Genomic DNA, 21,577 nt, shown 5'->3' on the forward strand with positions numbered 1-21,577 from the left:
GGTTTTCATCAAGCTACTGCAATTCTTTTGCCATGTCAAAACAGTGATTAAAGGACCCTGGTTAGTCTCACAGTGTCACTGAATGATTGGGGTTGGAAGGGACTTCGGGAGGTCTTCTGGTCCAACTCCTGCTCAAACAAGGACACTCGGAACAGGTTGCCCAGGACTATGTCCAGGATGAATATGAACCACGGGCAGAAAGGGAGCACAACAGCAGCCGGACTCCCTATCCATTACTGCCACTTCAGATGCCTTCTCAGTGACCAGATCCTCTAGCAAGCACCTTCTCATTCGCTCATGAGACCAGAATGAACAAAAGTGGGAATGGTGCTGCAAGAAAATCTGATTGATAAGAACATCAAGTTGCCTCACACCTTTCATGTCTCTGCAAAGTCTGAAGTATCACAATAGTTGGTATCACAATATACGCTTTTATACATAAAGATGCTGCTAAGCATAAATTATTTTAATAACAGTTACAATGGTATTAACAGAACACTTTTCAGACCTAAAATGGTACCAAAATATGGAGAAGGGAAGAAATAATTTGTGCAGAGGATGATCATTTAACTCATGCTTTTAGGGACATCACATGAGGGATTTGTCACATGAGACAAGTAATATTGTAATCAAGCAAACATCTTTGCAGGTCTGAGAACAGCATTACTGTTGAGTGAACTTCCTTTCGGTACAGAATTCAGCCTGAAAATTAACAAAAATTAACTTTAGAGTTAAAAAAAAAAAATCCTCCTATTATATTATACTAAAGACAGAAAGAGAGCAGCGCATATGGGCTCTCTGAGCCTGGGGCAAAAGGCTGGCATGAGAGACTCCCTCGGAACAAAAAAGATCTGGGTTTGTTGCAGGAAGACTGAAAATTTGGACTAGAATAAAGCAAAGAACTGAAAACAACTGAGGGAAGAATTACAAGTACCTGCTCCCACAAAATGAGTTCTGAGCAACTGAATCTTAGCTGCCTTTGCCAAAGTCTTCCCCAGCCATTTTGTGTCTAAGAACATTTTAAGCACACTTTCTTTTAAAACAGCTTATATTTTTGAAGTATTTTTTAAAGCCAAAGTCTTTATAGATTACAAAGAAATTAACTTCCACAAAATGCAAAAATACAAATTTGAATGAATATCCAATGATGTATTATATCCTTAAGCTTTTACTAGCTGAAAATTATTTTGTCCAATATGATTGTCATACACTAAATACTGACTTTCAGACCAACCATTTAGAGTTGAATGTACGTAAGATTTATGTACTTATAATTAACCAAGGTACACCTCAGTACTGACTGTGAAAACGACCATATTGGTAAGTGTCATGCATTTTACAGAATTAATAGGAAAATGTTTGTGCACGGCTTGATAAACAGAGCAAAGATCACTTGGAGGTCTATATTTTATGAAGGTGTTTACTCACTACATACTTCAGATATAAGGCATTACACCAATATGTATAAGAGAAAACAAAACAAACCAAAATCACCACCACGAGAATTGCTTCTGTGAGCTTACATTAGAAACAATTTTGCTGCTCAAAACAGTGAAAATGCATGAACATTACAAAACAGATCTGAGAACAATGCACAATATTACAGTAATTCTTCCTATAAATCACACGGCTGACAAAACATTGCTTAACAATGGTATTCCACAACTGGAAATGGAACATCTTCACAAGACAAAAGCTTGCTGCGTTGTCAACAATGTGTGGTAAAAAATAACAAATAATAATAATTTTAAAAGCTTAGAGGGTGCCTTCTATAACCACCAGTACTTCAAAAAGAGTTAAAAGTCTTTCCAATAGTTGTTGATTGCTAAATCATTGAATGGGCTGCCTGCTTAATTATTTTAACCTAACGGTGAAAGTACAACAACAGAAATAATTAAACTACAGTAAAGGTACCATAATCAGATGTTTTAAGTTCTGACGTCCTAGCATTTTAGCTGATAGTGCTATTTCTGCTTTCGAAAACAGCGTTTCTTTTACAATTTAGCGGTAAAAGACATGCAGGAGTCACTCCCAGGTAACCATCAGGCTTCAACACTTCATAATGTAATGAAACATACCACAGATTTCATGATATGACCATAAAAGTTTTATATATATATATATATATATATATATATATATATATATATAAAAAAGGTATCGGGATTTGAGTTTTTTTTAATTCTTTTTTTTTGGCCAAAACAGTTTGGAGTTAGATAAAGTTGTACACCTCGAACAAACAGCAGTGTCGAGGCATAGCCCTACAACACCTATTTTTTCCATGCTGAGGATCACAAGGTGTTTTCAGCTACTAGAAAACAGACTGCAACTGAGCAGACCTCGTGTCGTCCGATCTGCGTTGACTGTTTCTAAGGATGGCAAAACTGGGGCCGTGGGGACACCTGCGGTGACCGAACGTTCCCCTGCCGCGGGCTTTGCCAGCACCAGGGCGGCAGCGGCCCAGAGCGGCCGGGGATGTGAGGGCGGAGGCGCGCTGCGCAGAGCCCCATGGAAACAACCGTTACAGGTAAGAAACTATGACAAGGTCGTTCGTCCTACACGCCGCTTTCACCTACAAACAGAGGCTAGACACTGCAAAAAAGAGGGAAGGGACTTCCCGGAACGGCAGGAAATGCTCTCTACAGCACCTGATTTAACCGTCTAATTCCAGCAAAAACACCTTAACTCGGATCAGCCATATTCTCTAGGGAAGGAAAAGACAGGAAGAAAAAAAAAAAAAAGGCGCATTTTCAGCAGCGTTCCCTTGACCACAACCGACCGCACCGCGGCACCGCGCGGAGCCCCGCCGCCAAGTCACCGGCGCGCGCGAGCGGCTGAAAGAGAGCGCTCCGCTTCGCCGGACCGCGGGCGCTGCCGTCGGACGGCGAGGAAAGGCCCGTCCTCGCCGCGGACCCCACGCCCGCCCGGCTCGCCGGCCGCGGCAGGGGCCCTGCGAGACGCCCGCCGCCCCCGCCGTACCTCCCCGCCGCCTCCCGGCACCGCGAGGATCCGCGCTCCCCACGGAGACAATGGGCCGCTTTCAGACGTGGCCAAGGCGCCGCGGCAGCGGGAGGAGCCCGGGAAGGCGTCGATCCGCCCCGCGCTGGAGCATCCCCGGGCAGGGACCCGCCTGACAGGGGCCGCCCGCCCCGCCCCGCCCCCGGCCGCCCAAGCGGGACCGGCGCGGCAGGGGGCAGCAGGCCGGGCCCGCCCCCGCTGCCCGGAGGCGGCGAGGAGCCGCCTGTAGCCGTCCGCTCGCAGGGGGCGGGGGGCCTCACCGGAGCCTCTCCGCTGCCCCGCCGCCAGCCTGGGCCCTGTGCCCGCCCCCCCCCCCCACGGCGCTCTCGAAGGGCCCGGGCCCGCCGCGTTCGACGCCCGCAGCCCAGCCGCGGTGCCGTTAGCGGCCTGGCGCGAGCCCTGCAGGGGGGCCGGGTGGCGCCGCCCGCCGCAGGGCTCCTTAAACGAGCGCGGTGGAGTTTTCAATCTGGCATCGCCCCTGAAAACGCTCCTGAGGCACGCTCTTAATACTCGGCCCTCCAAACATTTACGTTCCCGCTTTTATCTATGTGACAGACTTTCAACCCACTACTTATTTTTTCTCTTAATGAGACACTTCCAGAAAGCAAAGTGATTTTAGCATGCCTCTGAATCCGTCCTCAGTGAACGAGGTTTAGATTGCTCTCTGACACGTGCATACACAGTAGTTCTGTACAGTAGGATGGTGTTGGACTGCAGTGGAATTTTTATTTACTGCTGCTTAGCAAGCCAAAGGAATAGTCCTTACAGCCAGCCTTCCAAGAAAAGGAGCTTCAGGAAGAAGTCTCACTACTAGTTGTTATAGATCCACATGCAGGTATATTTTTTCTTGTACTCTCCCCCTATAGCCATATAATCTCATCAAAAATGAAGAACCACCTGTTTTATGGGGTTTTGTTTAACTGTCCAAAATTAAACATTTCAGTCCCAGAGCAATGTTCCCACAGAAATGCATGAATGAACATTTTAAAAAGGAAAAATTACATAATGTCATAGAAACATATAGCAAAAAGGGAACGTACTCAGAACATACATACCAAGTTCTATCTTTCAAAGTAAAAAGTGTGTACAGATAATAAAAGCAGGTACTTATTTTTGAACTGGGTTTCTTTAAAGTTTTCCCAGGCATTTCCTCAGGACTGATGCTGCTTGTAGGACAACACTGGAGACAATGGCAGAACTGGTGATATTGGAGTTGTAGTGAACACCTGATTCTGGAACACAAACATTTTAATCCAACCAAAGACCCAGAGAAAGATAAGGAGAATGCTGACATACTGGATCCAGGCAAATTTAATAATTTCCCAAAATCCTGGCTGATATTTAAAGAGAGTCAAGGAGTGTTAATGAAGAAGCTTCTGATACAACCACTGCAGTAACTAAACAATAGAATCAGAGGTAGAAAAGCACCAAATTGGTTAGACATCAGTTTGTGTGGCAACTGCAAAGCCGCTGAGTCACAGAAATCTCAAAAAGCATTTTACCACAGAAACACTGTACAGAATACCTATCCTGGAAGATGTTCAAATCAATTCTGTGGAAAGAGTCTATTTTGTCCCTGCTTCACCAGAAAGTAGATATTGGTAATACTCAGGCAGGTAAATAAACCTTGTGAGAGATATGCTACATACATTTTCTTCAAAACACAGGCCAGCTCTTGTCTGAGAAACTGAGTAAAGAACATAAATCATTCTTTTGTAGCAAAACGTTTTCAGGTCTGTCTGCATATATAACAGATTTGCCACATCCACTTCAGGGGTTATTGTTTGCTAAACCTACCTTGTATACAGATTTCTGCTTTGCTTTAGGTCAGAAAATGTAATATCATGCTTTGCCAGTAGCAAACGTTACTTCTCTTCTGTATCCACAACAAAGTGGGACTGCAGGACCAAAGCAAGGCTTACTGACAAAATTCACTATGAATTGCTCAGAAACCACCTTAAATGGTCATTTTAGTAAGGGTGAAAAGCAGCAGAGGTTCCTCCCAGTAAAGAGAGAAAGTAGTTACGTAAGCAGAACCATCTGGAGGGTGCACACATGGAGTTATGGGCAAACAGGTATTCAGCTAACTCTGAAACTACAGCATATGCTTAGCAAACAAAGGAAAAGTTTAGCAAGAAGTTGAGAGAGAAAGCAGTGTTCATTTGGCCTGTATATGAAGGCTCGAATAATGCTATCCAATTATGTTTCAGTTAATGCAGTTTTCTAAGGATATAGGATAACTTCCTCTGGGTAACGAATTGTAGCATTAATGATGAATGGTGTATCTGCTGCTCTTCCAGTCATCCAAACAGGGTTGGGATCTGAAAAAACTGTTGTCACTAAAATGGGGAAAGAAAACATCCAAGTTTATGGGGTTTTCAGTCCTAATACAGAATTTAAATCCTCAAAGAGCAGCTACCAATATGCTAACTACTGCTGTGCTGCACTTAGCAGCTGTACAGTCAGGCTTACCATTTCTATCTCGATATGCTGCAATGATGTTTGTTAGATCATAGTCAGCTGCAAAAGGACTTGTGCCATTGACCACAGACACCTGTTGCCACAAGGAGATATTTGCATTATTTGTCCACTCTTTAAGAAAGTAATTCTACCGAGTTTGTTAAGCAAAGTAACCATGTCTTGAAAGGAAAGCACATAGATGTCAGACTAAACATCTTGGCAGAAGAACCTCTTCTACCCTTCAGCCTTACAAATAAACAAGAGTTCAGAAGTTCTACGGTCCACTCTGTGCAAACGTAGAATCATAGAATATCCCGAGTTGGAAGGGATCCACAAGGATCATCGAGTCCAACTCAAGTCCAACAAGTCCCCAGAGGACCACCCAAAAAATCAGATCAAGTGTCTGAGCATTGTCCAAATGCTTCTTGATCTGAGGCAGGCTTGGTGCTGTTGCACCTCCCCTGGGGAGCCTGTTCCCGTGCCCGACCACCCTCTCAGTAAAGAACCTTTTCCTGATACCCAGCCTGAACTGCCCCCCCATTGCAGCTTCAAGCCATTTCCTTGGGTCCCTCGGGTATGAATAACTAGAGTGTCACCTGTGGTGCTAGAAAGGGAGGAAATTAATGGACAAGAGAAAAAAAAAAAAGTAAAAATAATAATAATAAAGTCCTCACATTGTATCTGGTATCCAGTCCACAGTGGTTAAGTAATTGCCTCTGGTTCAGTTTCAGGTCTCCATTCATATAGAGCTGAGACCCTGGTACAGGAGAAAAAAACTGAAGAAAAGCCATGCTCTGCATCACAAGTGTTGACATTCTCTGAAACAGTGAACATGAGAAAAGAAAAATCAGGAAAAGCAAACACAACCACAAACAGTTTTCTACCTCTTTGTATCTATAAATTTTCTGCATAGATTTTATTTTATTGATGCCCAAGTTTCAAATCATCACATTATTCTAAAGAAGGGAGGACCAAATGAGAAATATTAATAAGTTTTTGTAAGTGAACTAGCATAGTTCTTGATTAACTAACTTTGATTGATTTATAAAGTTCCATACATAATTCAGCAAAGTCCAACAGTTTGTGGCTAATGAAAAAAAAAAAAAAAAAAAAAAAGACTTTCCATAACATGTTAAAAGCAGCAAGATAATTAAACACATTCATTGCAGGTAAACTTTAAAATATTCAGACTTCAAAACCAATACCCTGCAATAAGGGCTAGATAAGGAAGTTCCTCTGCCCTCATCAGCCACTCAATCTGAAGGAAAATTTTCACATTTACTGTAAAACAAAGGCATTGTGACTACTGGAACTTTCCATGCGATATTAATGACGAACCTAATGCTTCAGCACATTAATTTAGGACTGTAAAGGCTTTTACTCTGCAACTCAGAGGTTTAAGATTTTTTTTTTCTTTAACTCAGCTGTTCTTGCTAAACTTGTCCACCTGCAGCCAGCAAGAGTCTCTCAGACAAGCTAAACCTAATCTCTCTAGTAAAACGTCCTCATCTGTTTGGCTATATCAAACTCTATGCTATATATTATTGCTTCTTTCAGATGCGTCCATGGCTTCTCTGTGCAGCCGTGTTTTATCCACTCTTCTAGCTATTAATCACACTACCACCTGAGAGAGACAATGGCAGCAGAAGCGTTCTTGTCTCCCTGAGACACCTTCTTGTCCCCTCACAGCTATGAGGTACAGATGATCCTGACAGATGATTATCATTGCTTCAAAAGCTCTTAAACAAACAAAACCTATGGCGTTTCAGGATCCTGCAGCAGCCTGTCCCTCCAACCTCTACTACTGTGCATCTATCCTCTATGCTGCACTATAACCCAATAGGATGTACAGCTTCAAAAACAAACAAAAAACAACCACAAAACACACACCAACCACCATACTAATGGAACAAACCAAAACTAGGAATGACCCAGTAGAGAAGGAAATCAAGTATGTTAGCAAAATAAATCTTTTGAATAGGAATTTCAAATGCATAAAGATTCTTTCTTCCTTTGCATAACCACTGCTGGAATATTATATTGGGCCTATATGTCACAATGAATAAAATGAGAAATGCTCACATAGAGCTGGTAGGAAAAGATTAGAATCAGCTGAACACCAACTACATGCTCGGTAGGTTGTAGCGGAAGCTCCAATTTAAAATGCAACTGATCCATTTTGCCATCTTGATTTTTGTCTTCTTCCCTAGTCTAAAAGAAGCAGTAAGAATGGTTTTGCTTGTTTGCTTAAGAAGTTCCTGTTAAAAAGAAATACAAAAAATAGTTATTATCCAGGAAATCTCCACAACTGCAACATACACATAAAAAGGAATCAAATGAACCACATCGAAAAAACAGTAAAAAGCTACTTTAAAGACACGAGACTAGAGACAAGCAAGAAACCTAAATTTTGTTTGTAACACTATGCCCCAGGTGCTCCACAGGGAGGGAAAGTTCATCAGGCTCTATAAGAACTCTTCTGCCCTATGCCGTTCTAGCAATCTTCCCTGTATACTGGCATTGGTATGCATAATGATGGATTTTCTGCCACATCCTGTGTGAATGCACGACTTCTGCCTTCTGCCCTTGCAGCCTGCTTCTTATTGGCTTCTGTATGCCTTGTACAATCCCTGGTTGGGAGCCAAGACTTGCTATGCTTCTATGCCACAAATGCCCAGTTCTTCAGCCATCTGCGAACGTAACAGGGAGGCATAACAGAGCTTTTACAGATAAGTAACTGCTCCTGTTGAGTCCCAGACGGAACAATTGGTTGCAGAGGAGAGACTTCAGGCTTTTGAAAGCACATACCAGGATTCAAAACCAGGGGTTACCTGCGAACCCCTGCAAGCTTCTGAGCGCAATAAATCATACAAGGAGGAAAAAAGGAAAAAAAAAAAAGAGGAAAAAAGAAGAAAAAAAAAGTAAAGAAAAAAAGAGCTGATTAAAAACTACCTGTCCCGAGAGAGTCGTGCCATGAGGCGCGAGCACGAGGCTGCTGCTCCTCGAAGGCAGCGGTGCGCACCCGGCCGCTCGCTCACGGGCACCACCAACGCGACCCGCGTCCCCGCCAGCACCGCCCGGTACGCCTACCGACAGAAGCGGGACTCGCAGTCTGTCCTCCTGGAGCCGGTTGAACGCTGGGAACGTGCTCCACGCCAAGAAACTGCCCGGGCCGGGCCCGGTAGTTGCCACGAAAAGCACCTCGTACCGGAACCGCACGGTGGGCTGCTCACGGTACGCGCTCTGCTTCAGCCAGAAACCTGCGGGCAGACACAGCGCGGGGCCTCAGCGCCGGGCGGGGCCGGGCCGCACGGGGCCGAGCGGCGCTCACCGTGGCTGCGGTAGGCCACCAGCAGCGGCGGCACGTAGGTGAGCACGGCGATGAGCAGCAGCGCCAGCGCAGCGGCGGAGCAGAGCCCGGCCCGGTACCGAGTGTGGAGCGCGGGGTGCGAGAAGAGCTCCACGCCCGCCATCGGGCGCCCGCCCGCAGCCCTCGACCTCACCGCGGCGACGGCGAGGCGCCGGACTGACGGGACGCCGCGCCTATCAGCGCGCCGGGGCGCCGAGGAGCAACGGGCGCAGCAGCCAATGAGCGTTGGGCTCGCGCGCTCCGGGACGGCTCGTTCCGGCCGGCAACGGGAGCGGGACGCAGGCGAGGGCGCTTGCCACGGCACCGGGACCCGGGACGCGACCTCCAGCGCCCCGGGAGCGCCTCGGCGGGGCCAGGCGCGGCCTCGCACCCGCCGCAAAACTCAGCGGTCCGACCGCTCCGGCCCCCAGCGCTGGGCCGGAAGAGCTGCGTTTCGGGCGGTTGCTAGGAAACTGACCGGAAGTCCCGCCTGCCGAGCCGCGGCTGTTGTTGTTGTGACAGGGACCGTGACAGCGACAGGCCCCGCCGCCCGGCACGAGTCCCTGCCCGCCCGCACTCGGGCCTCGCCGCCGCCGGCTCCGCTTCCTGCCCGGCCCGCGCCATGAAGTGGATGTTCAAGGAGGACCACGCGCTGGGTAAGGGCGGGCCCGGGCCAGGTGCTGCCCGCCGGCGGCCCTGCGCCGCCCCGTCTCCTACGTCGCCATCTGCCCCGGGCCTCCCGACTCGGTACGCCCCGGGCAGCCCCCGAGCCGGTCGTCGCGGCTCTGGGCGGACAGCTCCCTGCGGCCCTCGCCGAAGGCTGGCGCGGTAATCGGGGACGGCCTCCCCGAGTAGCTGGGCTCTCGTCGCAGGCAGGCAGGACGGCCGCGGCTCCCACCGGCTCCCGCGTCTGCAGGGCTGCTGGCTGTGCCTAGGACACCGGTGATAGATACTGTTTCTATCCCAATGACTAATTACGAGTTTTGTTCACAGAGCACAGATGTGTCGAGTCAGCAAAAATCCGAGCCAAATACCCTGACCGTGTCCCGGTGAGTAACCAAGCCATCTTCATTCCAGTACTTAGAGGCAAAGATGGATATCTTCGGATATCCCATCCTGCCCTCTCTTCTTTGACCAGATCCTACTATGTAAATTCATCTTTCATGTATTCATCTTCCATTTTGTGACATAGATGTTTTAAAGAGGCTCCAAACACATCTAACTAATCCAGCGTTCCCTCCTCTACCCCTATACGTATTCTCAAGTAAGCAACAGTGCCTGACTTTCTGAATGCTCACCACACGTGTCTGTGGTTTATGAGTGTCCTGGTTTCTTCTAATAGCAATTATATTCCTAGCAAAGACCCTATGCTTTCAGTCTCTTGAAGATTTTATTCTGTGCCAGAGAGAGAGAATAACTTCATTACACCTTGACAGTCATCCATCATAGCTAGATGAGTTTGGTAATTTTCCCCTTATTTAATATCTGCCTGTAAGCAATCTGATCTTGAACCCACCTCATGTAAACTCTATTGTTTGAAGAGCCATTGCAAGTGGTGACTGCTCCTTTCTGCATTAATACTTGCTGCCTGCTAAATAGCAAATGACTTTTCTTCACTCTGTAATCCCTTTTATCACATTTCAGTCAGTAAAATGACCATACTTCATGCTCTTGTGTAACAGCTAGCAACACATTCACATTCTCAACCAATATACTTGTGAGTAAAGTTTCCGCATTCCATCTGATTACATGCCAATTAGTGACATTCCTATCTGACCTCTAGGTAAGTAACTTAGCCAGTGGACAGCACAGACCAGAGAACCTCTAACCATTTTGCCTTTCTCTGTTTCTGAATCAAACCTAGTCACAGCATCTTCTCCAGTTGTAGTCTGGCAAGCTCATCCAATCCTTGCTATTTTCTGCTTGGCCACCTACCTAATATAGACTGTAGCATGCTAATAACCATAGATCTTCACAGGTATACTTTTGCACATTTCCAGGATATCTTTCATGACCCTTGAGGAAAAAGAGAGACATTGGAACTCATAGTATGAGTCAGAATTACATGATACTTTATCAGGAATGGATAGCAATGTGTAAATAGATACAGGAGTTAAATCTCAAAGTCCATTGTGATGCTTTGTCTGGGCAAATAAAAAATTCTGCTTGATGTTTCAGATTGAGACACCTAACTTTTACAAAGTAGTTGGTATCAAATATACATTTTTTTGCGTTTAGTAATCAAAAGTGTTTTTTAGACTTAATGCATGTTTTCTTCTTTCCAGGCTGTAGTCTGCATCCAGAATGATGTAGGTCAGAGGGTTCTGACCTTCAGAGCAGTTCTCAGCTGCTGTCTCTGGCTCCATGGATTTATAGATATTTCAGTGGCTCAAACATCTTAAGATGTATTGAGATAACATATGAACAGCCCCTGTCCTAGCCTGGACCCTTTAGAAATAAAATGGGACTTGAAAAGACACTCATGCTTCCTAAGCACTGCTATTTTAAATTTGCCTGGGTATCACATGATCCAAGGGTTAGAGGTATCTGCATGTTTTACTAGAAGCAGTTCACCAATAGCCTTGACTTCCAATTATGACAGTTTCTGCATTGTAAAGCTAAAATGCTTGGTAGATTATTACAATCTCTTTTTTAAAGTATGAGATGGTAAAGCTTGAATGTTCCCTTCAGTCTGTTCTTGGTCCTCTTTACACTTCCCACGTACTAAATTGCAAGGGCCACTTAACTGTACCATCCTGTTTCTGTAGGCAGCACCAAATAAAAGAACCCTCCCCAGATCATAGTGTATTTTGTAAATTTACTCGAGCCTTACCTGTATGCTGTAGCAATAAGGAATGCAGAGCTAAGCAACAGAGACACAGCAACCTCTTGTCAGCCCTGTTTCCCCACATACTGCATTTTTCATTCAAGGCCTAGCCTGTGTGGAGCAACGAACATCAGGTCCTTTCCACAAGTTATACTTAATTCTCCTTCCTCCCATATATGTTGCTTTTTGCTTTGTTTGTGACCTTGCTGTCTTGCCTTCCTGTGGTCAATTTCTTAACTTCCTAACATATGAAGTAAGATAGTTTAATGTCAGTTCAGTGTAACACAAGAGAATAGCATCAGTGAGGCAACAATAGTAAGGTAGAACAAACTGTATGTTTTAAAGTGCAGTTATGCATATTCAGAATAAAACTTTTTTTTCTGCTGTCCAGTGAAAAAAATCAGTATGTTACTGCAAACCTGAGTCTGCAGACATTCTAAAATGGTGATTAACATAGGCATCTTTTATTCCAAGTGTCAAACAAAAGCCTGTTAATGCTGTAAACACCATCTTATCTAGGCATCTCTGTTTGGTTCCCTATCTGCTTTCTGTTCTGTTCTCTCCTGGTGTAGGTAGAGAAAAGCCAAGTTCCTGCGACTTGGCAGTATAAGCATGGGTTGTGATTTTTATCCACCCCCCCCCAGTCTATGTATCCCATCTGGCTCTTATTCATATATAACTCATACACATACTCATATATAGCTAAAACCAACATTTCATTAGTATGGCTTCCCTGTCATCCTGTAACTTCATCCAACTGATGCTGTAATCGTATTGTTGATAATACCATACATAACATATACTGCTGGATCATCTCTCAGTTTAAGTTTGGTGTGTCAGAGGCATACAGACAAGATCGCATCACAGCACATTTCTGCTAATTTGGTGGAGCACTCAACTGGCTTCACTGGCAGACTAACTGGTACTCCAGGGCGTGCTGCAGGCATGCTTCCTTTCTCTGCCTAGGCTCATCATACAGCCTGGCTAAAATGCCTAGTGCCTAACTGTGGGAGATGAATAATCATTGCCAGATTAATTATGCAAACCCAGACAGAATGGATGTCAATTCAAAAGCCGTGCAGCAAAACACTTAAAAAAAAAAAAGAAAGAACATGGGATCTATGGCAAACTGGAACCTTACATTATACAATTTACACTGCAACTCTATCAGAATTTTGACTATATTCAGATATAACATGGTCTCTTCAGCTCTGCACTAAGTTACCTACAGTATGGCTGCTCCTCTACTTAGCATGACAGTTTCTGAGATCCTGGTACATGTGTGATGATATTGGTACATAGTCTGTGATGGTGCAGTACACTGCACAGATGAATACAAAAGACTTAAAAAATAGTGAATACTGTAATGCTTTACATGGAAGCCTAAGAGACATTTTGGCATCTCAGGATTGTGTACAGCAGGTGAAACGGAAGATGTTAGATTCTAAACTAGGCTGGTGGTCCTCCCTCTTACCTTAGAACTGATTTTTTTTTTTTTTGCTTTAGTGTTGATGAATTTTTTTTTCCCTTTTGCTACGCTCCATATCAAGGCAATCAGTTCTGTCATGTGTTAGGAATGACTTGGGGCTTTGTTCAGAGGAGACAGTTACGTTTGATGGGTAGAAGTGGTGTGTGTGTATTAAACCTGTACTTCTTGGTTTGCGGATTACTATTTGATCATATAACATTTTAAATGAGAATAGGGCATGCTCCTTGCAGACTACAGTTCTGCGTAACACAAAATTTCAATCAATGATTGCCACTTTCTGTGTATGAGATAGTGACAAAGACAAAATAAGCAGTGTGTGTACAAAGGGCGCGAGTGGACTTCACAATCATAGAATCATTAAGGTTGGAAGAGACTTTCAAGATCATCTGGTCGAAACCATCACCCTACTACCAATATCACCCACTAACCCATGTCCCTAAATGCCAGGTCCAACCTTCCCTTGAACACCCTCAGGGACAGTGACGCCACCACTTCCCTGGACAACCCATTCCAATGCCTGACTACGCCTTCTGAGAAGAAATGTCTCTGAATTTCCAACCTAAACCTCCCCTGGTGCAACCTGAGGCCATTCCCTCTAGTCCTATCGCTAGTTACCCGTGAGAAGAGGCTGACCCCCAGCTCCCTAAACCTTCCTTTCAGGCAGTTGTAGAGAGCAGTAAGGTCTCCCCTGAGCCTTCTCTTCTCCAAACTAAACAATCCCACGTCCCTTCAGCTGCTCCTCATAGGGCTTGTGTTCCAGACCCTTCAGCAGCTTTGTAGCCCTTCTCTGGACACGTTCCAGGACCTCGATGTCCTTCTTGTACTGAGGAGCCCAAAACTGAACACAGCACTCGAGGTGCGACCTCACCAGAGCTGAATACAAGGGGACGATCACCTCCCTGGTCTTGCTGACTACACTATTCCTGATACCAGCCAGCATGTCATTGGCCTTCTTGGCCACCTGGGCACACTGCCAGCTCATGTTCAGGCGAGCATCTATCATCGCCCCCAGATCCTTTTCCTCTGCACAGCTTTCCAGCCACTCTGCCCCAAGCCTGTAGTGCTGCATGGGGTTGTTGTGGCCAAAGTGCAGGACCTGGCACTTAGCCATGTTGAACCTCATCCCACTGGCCTCTACCCATTGACTCATCCTGTCCAGGTCCCTCTGCAGGGCCTTCCTACCCTCTGGCAGATCGACACTCCCCCTTAACTTGGTGTCATCTGCAAACTTCCTGAGGGTGCACTCAATTCCCTCATCCAAATCATCGAAAAAGATATTAAAGAGGATGGGCCCCAACACTGACCCCAGGGGATCACCACTGGTGACCGTTCTCCAGCTGGATCCCACTCCATTCACCACCACTCTCTGGGCCCAGACATCCAGCCAGTTTTAAACCCAGCAAAGAGTGTACCTGTCCAAGCCACAGGCTGCCAGCTTCTCCAGGAGAATACTGTGGGAGACTGTGTCAAAGGCCTTGCTGAAGTCTAGGTAGACTATGTCAAGAGGCTTTCTCTCATCCACCAGGTGGGTCACCTGGTCATAGAAGGAGATGAGGTTGGTCATGCAGGACTTGCCTTTCATGAACCCATGCTGACTGGGCCTGATCCCCCAGTGGTCCCGCATACATTGTGTGATTGCATTCAAGATGACCTGTTCCATCACCTTTCCTGGCACCGAGGTCAGGCCTGCAGTTCCCTGGGTCCTCCATATCACTTGCCATTGCTGATTTACCAGTACTGCAGTCTTGTTGATTTTTTCATGACTCCAATACATTTGGAAGGAAGGAATATGTGAGTCCAGAGGAGGGCCACAAGGTTGAATCAGAGGGCTGAAGCACCTCTCCTGTGAAGACAGGCTGGGAGAGCTGGAGCTGGAGTTGTTCAGCCTGCAGAAGGGAAGGCTCTGGGGGGACCCTATAGAGGCCCTCCAGTGGCTACAGGAAAGCTGGGGAAGGACTCTTTGTCAAGCAGTGCAGTGATAGCACAAGAGGTAATGTCTCTAAAATAAAAAGAAGATAGATTTAGGTTAGAGCAGGTGATTTATCAAAGCCTTCTGTTCATACCTATCCTGAAAAGCCTCACTTTCATGCTTGTGTTTTACAGGTCATAGTGGAGAAGGTCTCAGGATCTCAGATTGTTGATATTGACAAGAGGAAGTACTTAGTTCCATCTGACATCACTGTGGCCCAGTTTATGTGGATCATCAGGAAGAGGATTCAGCTGCCCTCTGAGAAGGCAATATTCCTCTTTGTAGATAAGACTGTCCCACAGTCTAGGTAAGAGGCTGTTCACTTGGTATTCAGAACCGTATCAGAGGGACATTAACTCCTTTTGAGGCTTATTTGGTGATTTTTAGAAGGCACATATTTACATTTTAAATCTCACTTATTGCTTTTTCCCCCCTCACACATGATAAACATCTTGCTTCTCAAGCTAAGCTGAAAGGAAAGGTGACTGCAAAATGTATTATCATTACTTTCATGGTAAGAGGGTAAGCTCTGGCATTATATCTTTGGTTGAACATAGGAACAACACTGACATCAATGGCAAATAATCCTCAGTGTAACAAGAAGTTTGCGTTTTAAGTGCTCAAAAGCCAACACCATAAATTATTCTGAAAAACCATTAACTGTCATTTCACAAAGAAATGACGTTATATGTTAGTTACTGTAACTTTTTTAATCACTTTTTTTTATAAGCATGAACTGCAAAATGACTATAGAAAGGTTTTTCACATTGCTTTCATATTGGAATAAGTTTCAATGGTTGCCTGCTACGTACAGAACAATATATAGCAGAAGCAGCTACTTACTATACAAGCTATTTTAATATTTGAAGGAATAGTATGTAACATTATGTGGCTTAGATGCAGCGTTATTCTTACTAACCCTTACCTCTGTAATAGTACTTCCAGGTAACTTGTCCAGACTCAGCTAGAAATATTATTTAATTCATGATACACAGTAGGGACCTACGAAGACCACCTTTTTCTACTTTCTCTCTTCTGGGAGCTTTAGGAATGCATTAGTGCCATCTTCTTAGTGCTGTACAACTGCTAGTAACAAACCAGAGAGGAAACGGCACATGGTCTAATCTCACATTAATGATGAGGTCTCTCATTTCTGCTGGAAATATAGGGCACTGAAGCTTCAAGCTAATTGAAAAATATTAACTTTTGATAACAGATAAAAATCGTATTGATCAATGGCTCTACTTCTTTTGGAGGACAAATTTATTGCATAGACCACTAACTCTTGACATTCTTCTCTCCTCATCCAGAAGTTTATCTACTATTTACCAATTTCCTTCTATTTCTAGTATTGCCTGCAACTCTCTCCAGTTCCTCTCATGTGGCATCCCTTTCTTACGGGTAAAAAGCCATGACTGTTTTCCCCATCACTCACATTCAGTCTGCATCTTCCAGTTCACTAGTCTTTTCTCAAACACTCTTGGGAAGTCAAAGGTGAGCTGAAGAAGCACCACTTGTGCAGCTGACTGTTGTCAACTGCCTGTTTCACCTGTGGTTCACAGATGGTTGGAACAATTGTACTGGTCAAGTAATTGCTTGGCTCTGTTACTGTTTTTCCACAATAAAGCATCCCACTAGAGACTACTTAGACTGTGAAGGGCCACATGCCTATTCTGTTAAAAAAAAAAAAATAGTCCAAACATTCAAAATTTTATCCATTGAAAAAACACTAGCTTTTAGCTAACATGGAATTTATTGCCCACATTTCAGTAATAGCACTATTTTAAGTCATCACTTTTTAACAATACAGAAAACAAAGCTTTAACTCCCCCAAACAACCTGGACCTCAGAGAAACAGTCCAAACGGTGTAAGTTTGGTGAGCTTAAGACCATCTGAACATTCAAGACTACAGCATATGGAGAGAGAAATTAGGTTCCTCACACAAGCAGCAAGGTTTCAGTTCAGCTGCATTGAAAGATGATGCTATCAGGCTCTTAATCTTGCTATTAGTCACAGCATCAATAACATACAATTCAGAAATTGAAATATATCCAGTGAATAATAATTTCTAATAAAAATAAGGAAGCATTTTCATAGATGTACTCGTTAGGTACACAGGTAACAGAAATCTAGGTGTCCTGCAGGGAGCCCAGGATCATCTTGTGAACTCAGGAGTCAACTGCTTTTCTTTTTTTTCTTTTTTTGTGTTTTGATTTATACATAGACTTAATTTTAGCTTTTATTAATCCTTATGTGAGATTCTATTACCATTTGCAACTGTCGTGATCCAAGCAAGCTGTTTCATTTTTCCCCCTTCAAGCTTAACTATGGGACAACTTTATGAGAAGGAGAAGGATGAAGACGGATTCTTATATGTTGCCTACAGTGGAGAGAACACATTTGGTTTCTGAATGGTGGGTCTTGGCTACTATACCATCCTGCTGTGTATCTTGTAAATAGCTGATCATTTTCTGTTCTGACATCCACATAAGTTTCTTCTATATACATGTATTTGTAACTGGATTTATTTCCTAATGTATCTATAGGTCTTGTTTTATTAGACTGTTAAATTATAAAAAAAAGTGTGTTTTTTCTCATGGCTATGGAATCGCAGAGCCTCACTCCTTTAGGGGATACATTTAATGGCATTGATTAAATAATAAAGCAAAGTAGTTGAGCTACTAAAACATGAAAAGAATGCACATTTATTCTGTTTTAAGGAGTTAATTTATGAAAAATAAAAACATTAAATTAGTATTGGGAACACTGGATTTGCTAGGTTATCCTAAGCAGTAGCAAGATGCTGATCATGTTGAATCGAGAAAGTATGTTCCTCTTTCTCAATTAACAGAGTACAATAAAAATTCCTACCACAAACAGACAGTGCTGTCATTTCTTTACCTTCACTTTGGCCACGGTTATGTATCATTCACTAGATAGCATACAACTGCTTGCATTATTTACTAGACATTGTACTGCTTCTCAGCATTTAGGATGCTGATGATGATAGAAGGAAAAAACAGAGTTATCTGTTAGTTCTTAAGACCAAAAGATTCAGCGCTATTACATCTAATTGGGAGAAAAGCCAGGCCAGTGCACAGGCTATAAGCGGAGGAATAAATACCATGGGCTTTGGAATGCAGGACCTAGGTGAAGAAAGCATAGCATATAAGGAAAAGGCATCTTGAAGAAGGAATGATACAAATAGAAAACCAGAGAGCTGGAGAACAGGAAGGAATAATTTGTCCATGAGTTATGGCAAAGAGAGAAATAACTAGTAAGGAGTTCAGATTAAAACAGTTGCATAAGCAGCTTTAAAAAAAACAGCAGTAGTTGTGTTACAGTTAGTTATATAAATATACATGTATTTTCCAACCAAAAATTTGGTAGGTATTGTAAGGAATTTACAGAACCAAGTATGTGAAAAAATAGCTTTAACTCACTTGAAATAGACAGCCAGACTTAGAAATGCTGCATGCAAGATAAAGAGTTCAAGATCAGTTCCTCGCCTTCATGAGCGCTACTGCTCAAGCATGTGGCACAGCACAGCAAAAATAGAGAAAGGTTGCCATAAAACCAAAAAAGCTGTTATTTGTGAGGCTCTCAACTTCCTTCCAAATGGGCTTACCATAGCTACATGACTACCTCTACTTAAGATGCAGAGGCAAGCCTGTGGCTCTGAACTACGAGACTGCAAAAACAAAAACAAAACCACATATAAGTGCATAGTACTGGAGGTCATGCTCTGATATGAAAGGACAACACTGGGTTGGAAGAGTAGCATTGCTCTGGAATTTGTGAATCAGCAAGGAATCACTAATTACAGTTTAGATTCTTAATAAACGTATCACTTGATTTTCACGCCAAATGGCGTAGAAGAGTTTAGTTTTTAAAGTGTTTCCAGACACAGTGGAAATGTTATCACTTTCTAAGCTTAAATCAAATTCATATTAGGCTAAAATTCCCGTGAAGCCACCTTATGCATGGAATTGTGTTCAGCACTACAGGTTTTAGAGGTGCTGGCAGAATGACTCCACATTTGAAGAGATAGGAGCTTATGAAACATTGATACTACAGTATTATTGGGACTTGTCACAGTACCAGTGCTGTACGTGCTTACTGCATCTGAGAATGCACAGTTAATTTCAGTGTGCCTTTCATTATTTGAAATAGTACTGCACTGTATAGCAGTGCCTTAGTTAACATTCTGTCCCTGTTTCTTTCCAGAATGTGTTCTGTCCCTCCCTTCCATGGACTTAGTATGTTTATTTACTTATTTACTCTAAAACATTTTGATTCAGATTTAAGTGGTTGCAGCTGTGATTTTTAATACCTTTTTCTGCTGAAAAAATGTCTCCTTTAAGCTGAAACGTCACAGTTTGTCTACAGTATTAAGTAATTTTTTTTGCTAGCTGTTAATAAGAAAATGTACCTTAGCCCTCACAACTGCACAAGAAAACTAATTCCATGCTAGCACAAATATATCTAACCAAAACAAGGAAAGATGAGGTTTTATTGCCAATGTTACGATTCACATGACTTTTAGAATACCCTTCATAAGCCTCTAAAAACATACGTAATTACTCTCTTAACTTCTCTGCAATTTTTCACTAGTTTGGTTTTAGAAGCCCGGGTACCCAACTAATTCCAGAGAATGCAGGGATAAAGGCTCTACATATACTTCCCTTTGTATCTGCAAATGTACTTAAAACGTCAAGGAAACAAAGATTTTCTTTTGAACTACGTACCTCTCCTTTAGAGAGGACAGTGTGTCTTGTAAATTGATTAAAAGCAATTTGTCTAGAACAGTGGGTCCCACATAGTCTTATCTTTCTGGTAACCCTTAAGGACTGAGAAGGCATTTCAGTCTATACACTGAATGAATCACAGAAGCACAGAATCGTAGGGGTTGGAAGGAACCTTGAGATCATTGGGTCCAACCCCCCTGCCAAAGCAGGTTACCCAGGCAGGCGTCCAGATGGGTCTCGAGTATCTCCGGAGAAGGAGACTTCACAACCTCCTTGGGCAGCCTGTTCCAGAGCTCCGTCACCCTCACCGTGAAGAAGTTCTTTCGCATGTTGGTGCGGCACTTCCTGTGCTCCATTTTGTGGCCATTGCCCCTTGTCCTGTCCCCACATACCACTGAAAAGAAGTTGGCCAAATCCCTCTGTATCCCACACTTAAGATATTTGTAAACATTGATAAGATCCCCTCTCAGTCTTCTTTTCTCAAGGCTGAACAGACCCAGGTCTCTCAGCCTTTCCTCACAGGGAGGAAACCCTATAGCCCATAGGCCCCGTATCATCTTAGTGGCCCTCTGCTGGACTCTTTCCAGGAGAACCCTGTCTTTTTTGTACCGGGAAACCCAGAACTGGACACAGTACTCCATGTGAGGCCTGACCAGGACAGAGTAGAGGGGGTGGATCACCTTCCCTTGACCTGCTGGCCACGCTCCTTTGAATGCACGCCAGGATCCCACTGGCCTTCTTGGCCACCAGGGCTCGCTGCTGGCTCATGGTCAACCTGTTGTCCCCCAGGAATTTCTCCGCAGAGCTCCTCTCCAGCAGGTCATCCCCCAGCCTGTACTGATACGTGCGGATGTTCCTTCCCAGGTGCAGGACTCTACACTTGGTCTTGTTAAACCTCATTTGGTTTCTTCCTGCCCAGCTCTCCAGCCGGTCCAGGTCTCGCTGAATGGCAGCGCAGCCTTCTGGCATGTCAGTCACTTCTCCCAGCTTTGTATCATCAGCGTACTTGTTGAGGGTGGACACTACTCCGTCATCAAGGTTGTCAATGAAGATGCTGAACAAGACCAGACCCAGCACCAACCCCTGGGGAACACCACGAGTCACAGGCCTCCAGCCGGACTCTGCGCTACCAATCACCACCCTCTGAGCTCTTCTGAATAATGAAGAAACGGAATTAACATCTCACTATTCTTACAGTAGCATTTCTATATAATCTTAAGCTTACTTGAAATATCATCTCTGGTATAAAGAAACAAATACTAGGTGAATTTAGATGGTCTTTCCTCAAAAATTATCTTGCTTCCATCTGTAAACCACCACTGCTGTGATGCGCTTGTAATGATGCTAACAGATTCTCAGGATAGTCACGCTCTAAGAAAGAACCTTTCAACTGCATTTGGTTGCCAATTTTATTCTTAACACCTTTCTTTCCTTCTTATTGACAGTAGCTTTTCATAAGAAGTAACTCACTCACTGTTTTCCTGCTTATGCCTCAAGCATTTCCTCCAGGCATGGTTTCATAACCATCTAGTAGTTTCTAACCATCAGAAGGAAGCCTGGCTCCACCCAGAGCAGCACAGCCCTAGCTCTTCCTTTGCTCTTGTGCTTACTAGGTTAATTGCAAAGCTGTGAACAACTAGCACAAAGCTACCTTGTTTTGGGGGTCACAGTTTGTTTCTCCACAGACAACAATTTGAATCACCTTCCATTTACTTT

General features: G+C 44.0%; 2 protein-coding genes across 6 annotated transcripts; one reads left to right on the plus strand and one right to left on the minus strand.

Moving 5' to 3' along the window:
• Nucleotides 1-3,916: 3,916 nt before the first annotated feature.
• On the minus strand, nt 3,917-8,992 carry TMEM231 (transmembrane protein 231). Of its 5 annotated transcripts, none has more exons than XM_040571066.1 (7): nt 8,810-8,992; nt 8,569-8,738; nt 7,561-7,689; nt 6,153-6,296; nt 5,491-5,572; nt 5,252-5,357; nt 3,917-4,359 (listed from the first exon to the last, which is right to left on the minus strand). In XM_040571066.1, exons 1-7 carry the CDS (start codon nt 8,949-8,951, stop codon nt 4,170-4,172), a joined length of 963 nt encoding a protein of 320 aa, XP_040427000.1. In that variant the 5' UTR covers nt 8,952-8,992; the 3' UTR covers nt 3,917-4,169. The 5 variants fall into 5 exon arrangements, with proteins under 5 accessions (XP_040427000.1, XP_040426999.1, XP_040427001.1 ...); XM_040571065.1 differs by having other exon boundaries at nt 8,431-8,738; XM_040571067.1 differs by lacking the exon at nt 8,810-8,992 and having other exon boundaries at nt 3,917-4,358; nt 7,561-7,736; nt 8,569-8,802.
• Nucleotides 8,993-9,306: 314 nt separating this feature from the next.
• GABARAPL2 (GABA type A receptor associated protein like 2) lies at nt 9,307-17,990 on the plus strand. Its single transcript, XM_040571071.1, has 4 exons — nt 9,307-9,483; nt 9,821-9,876; nt 15,247-15,419; nt 17,434-17,990. The coding sequence occupies exons 1-4, from the start codon at nt 9,450-9,452 to the stop codon at nt 17,522-17,524; spliced, it is 354 nt and encodes a 117-aa protein (XP_040427005.1). The 5' UTR covers nt 9,307-9,449; the 3' UTR covers nt 17,525-17,990.
• The last annotated feature ends 3,587 nt before the right edge of the window (nt 17,991-21,577 follow it).

This window comes from Cygnus olor, chromosome 12, assembly GCF_009769625.2.
Source record: "Cygnus olor isolate bCygOlo1 chromosome 12, bCygOlo1.pri.v2, whole genome shotgun sequence".
NCBI classification, from domain to species: Eukaryota; Metazoa; Chordata; class Aves; order Anseriformes; family Anatidae; genus Cygnus; species Cygnus olor.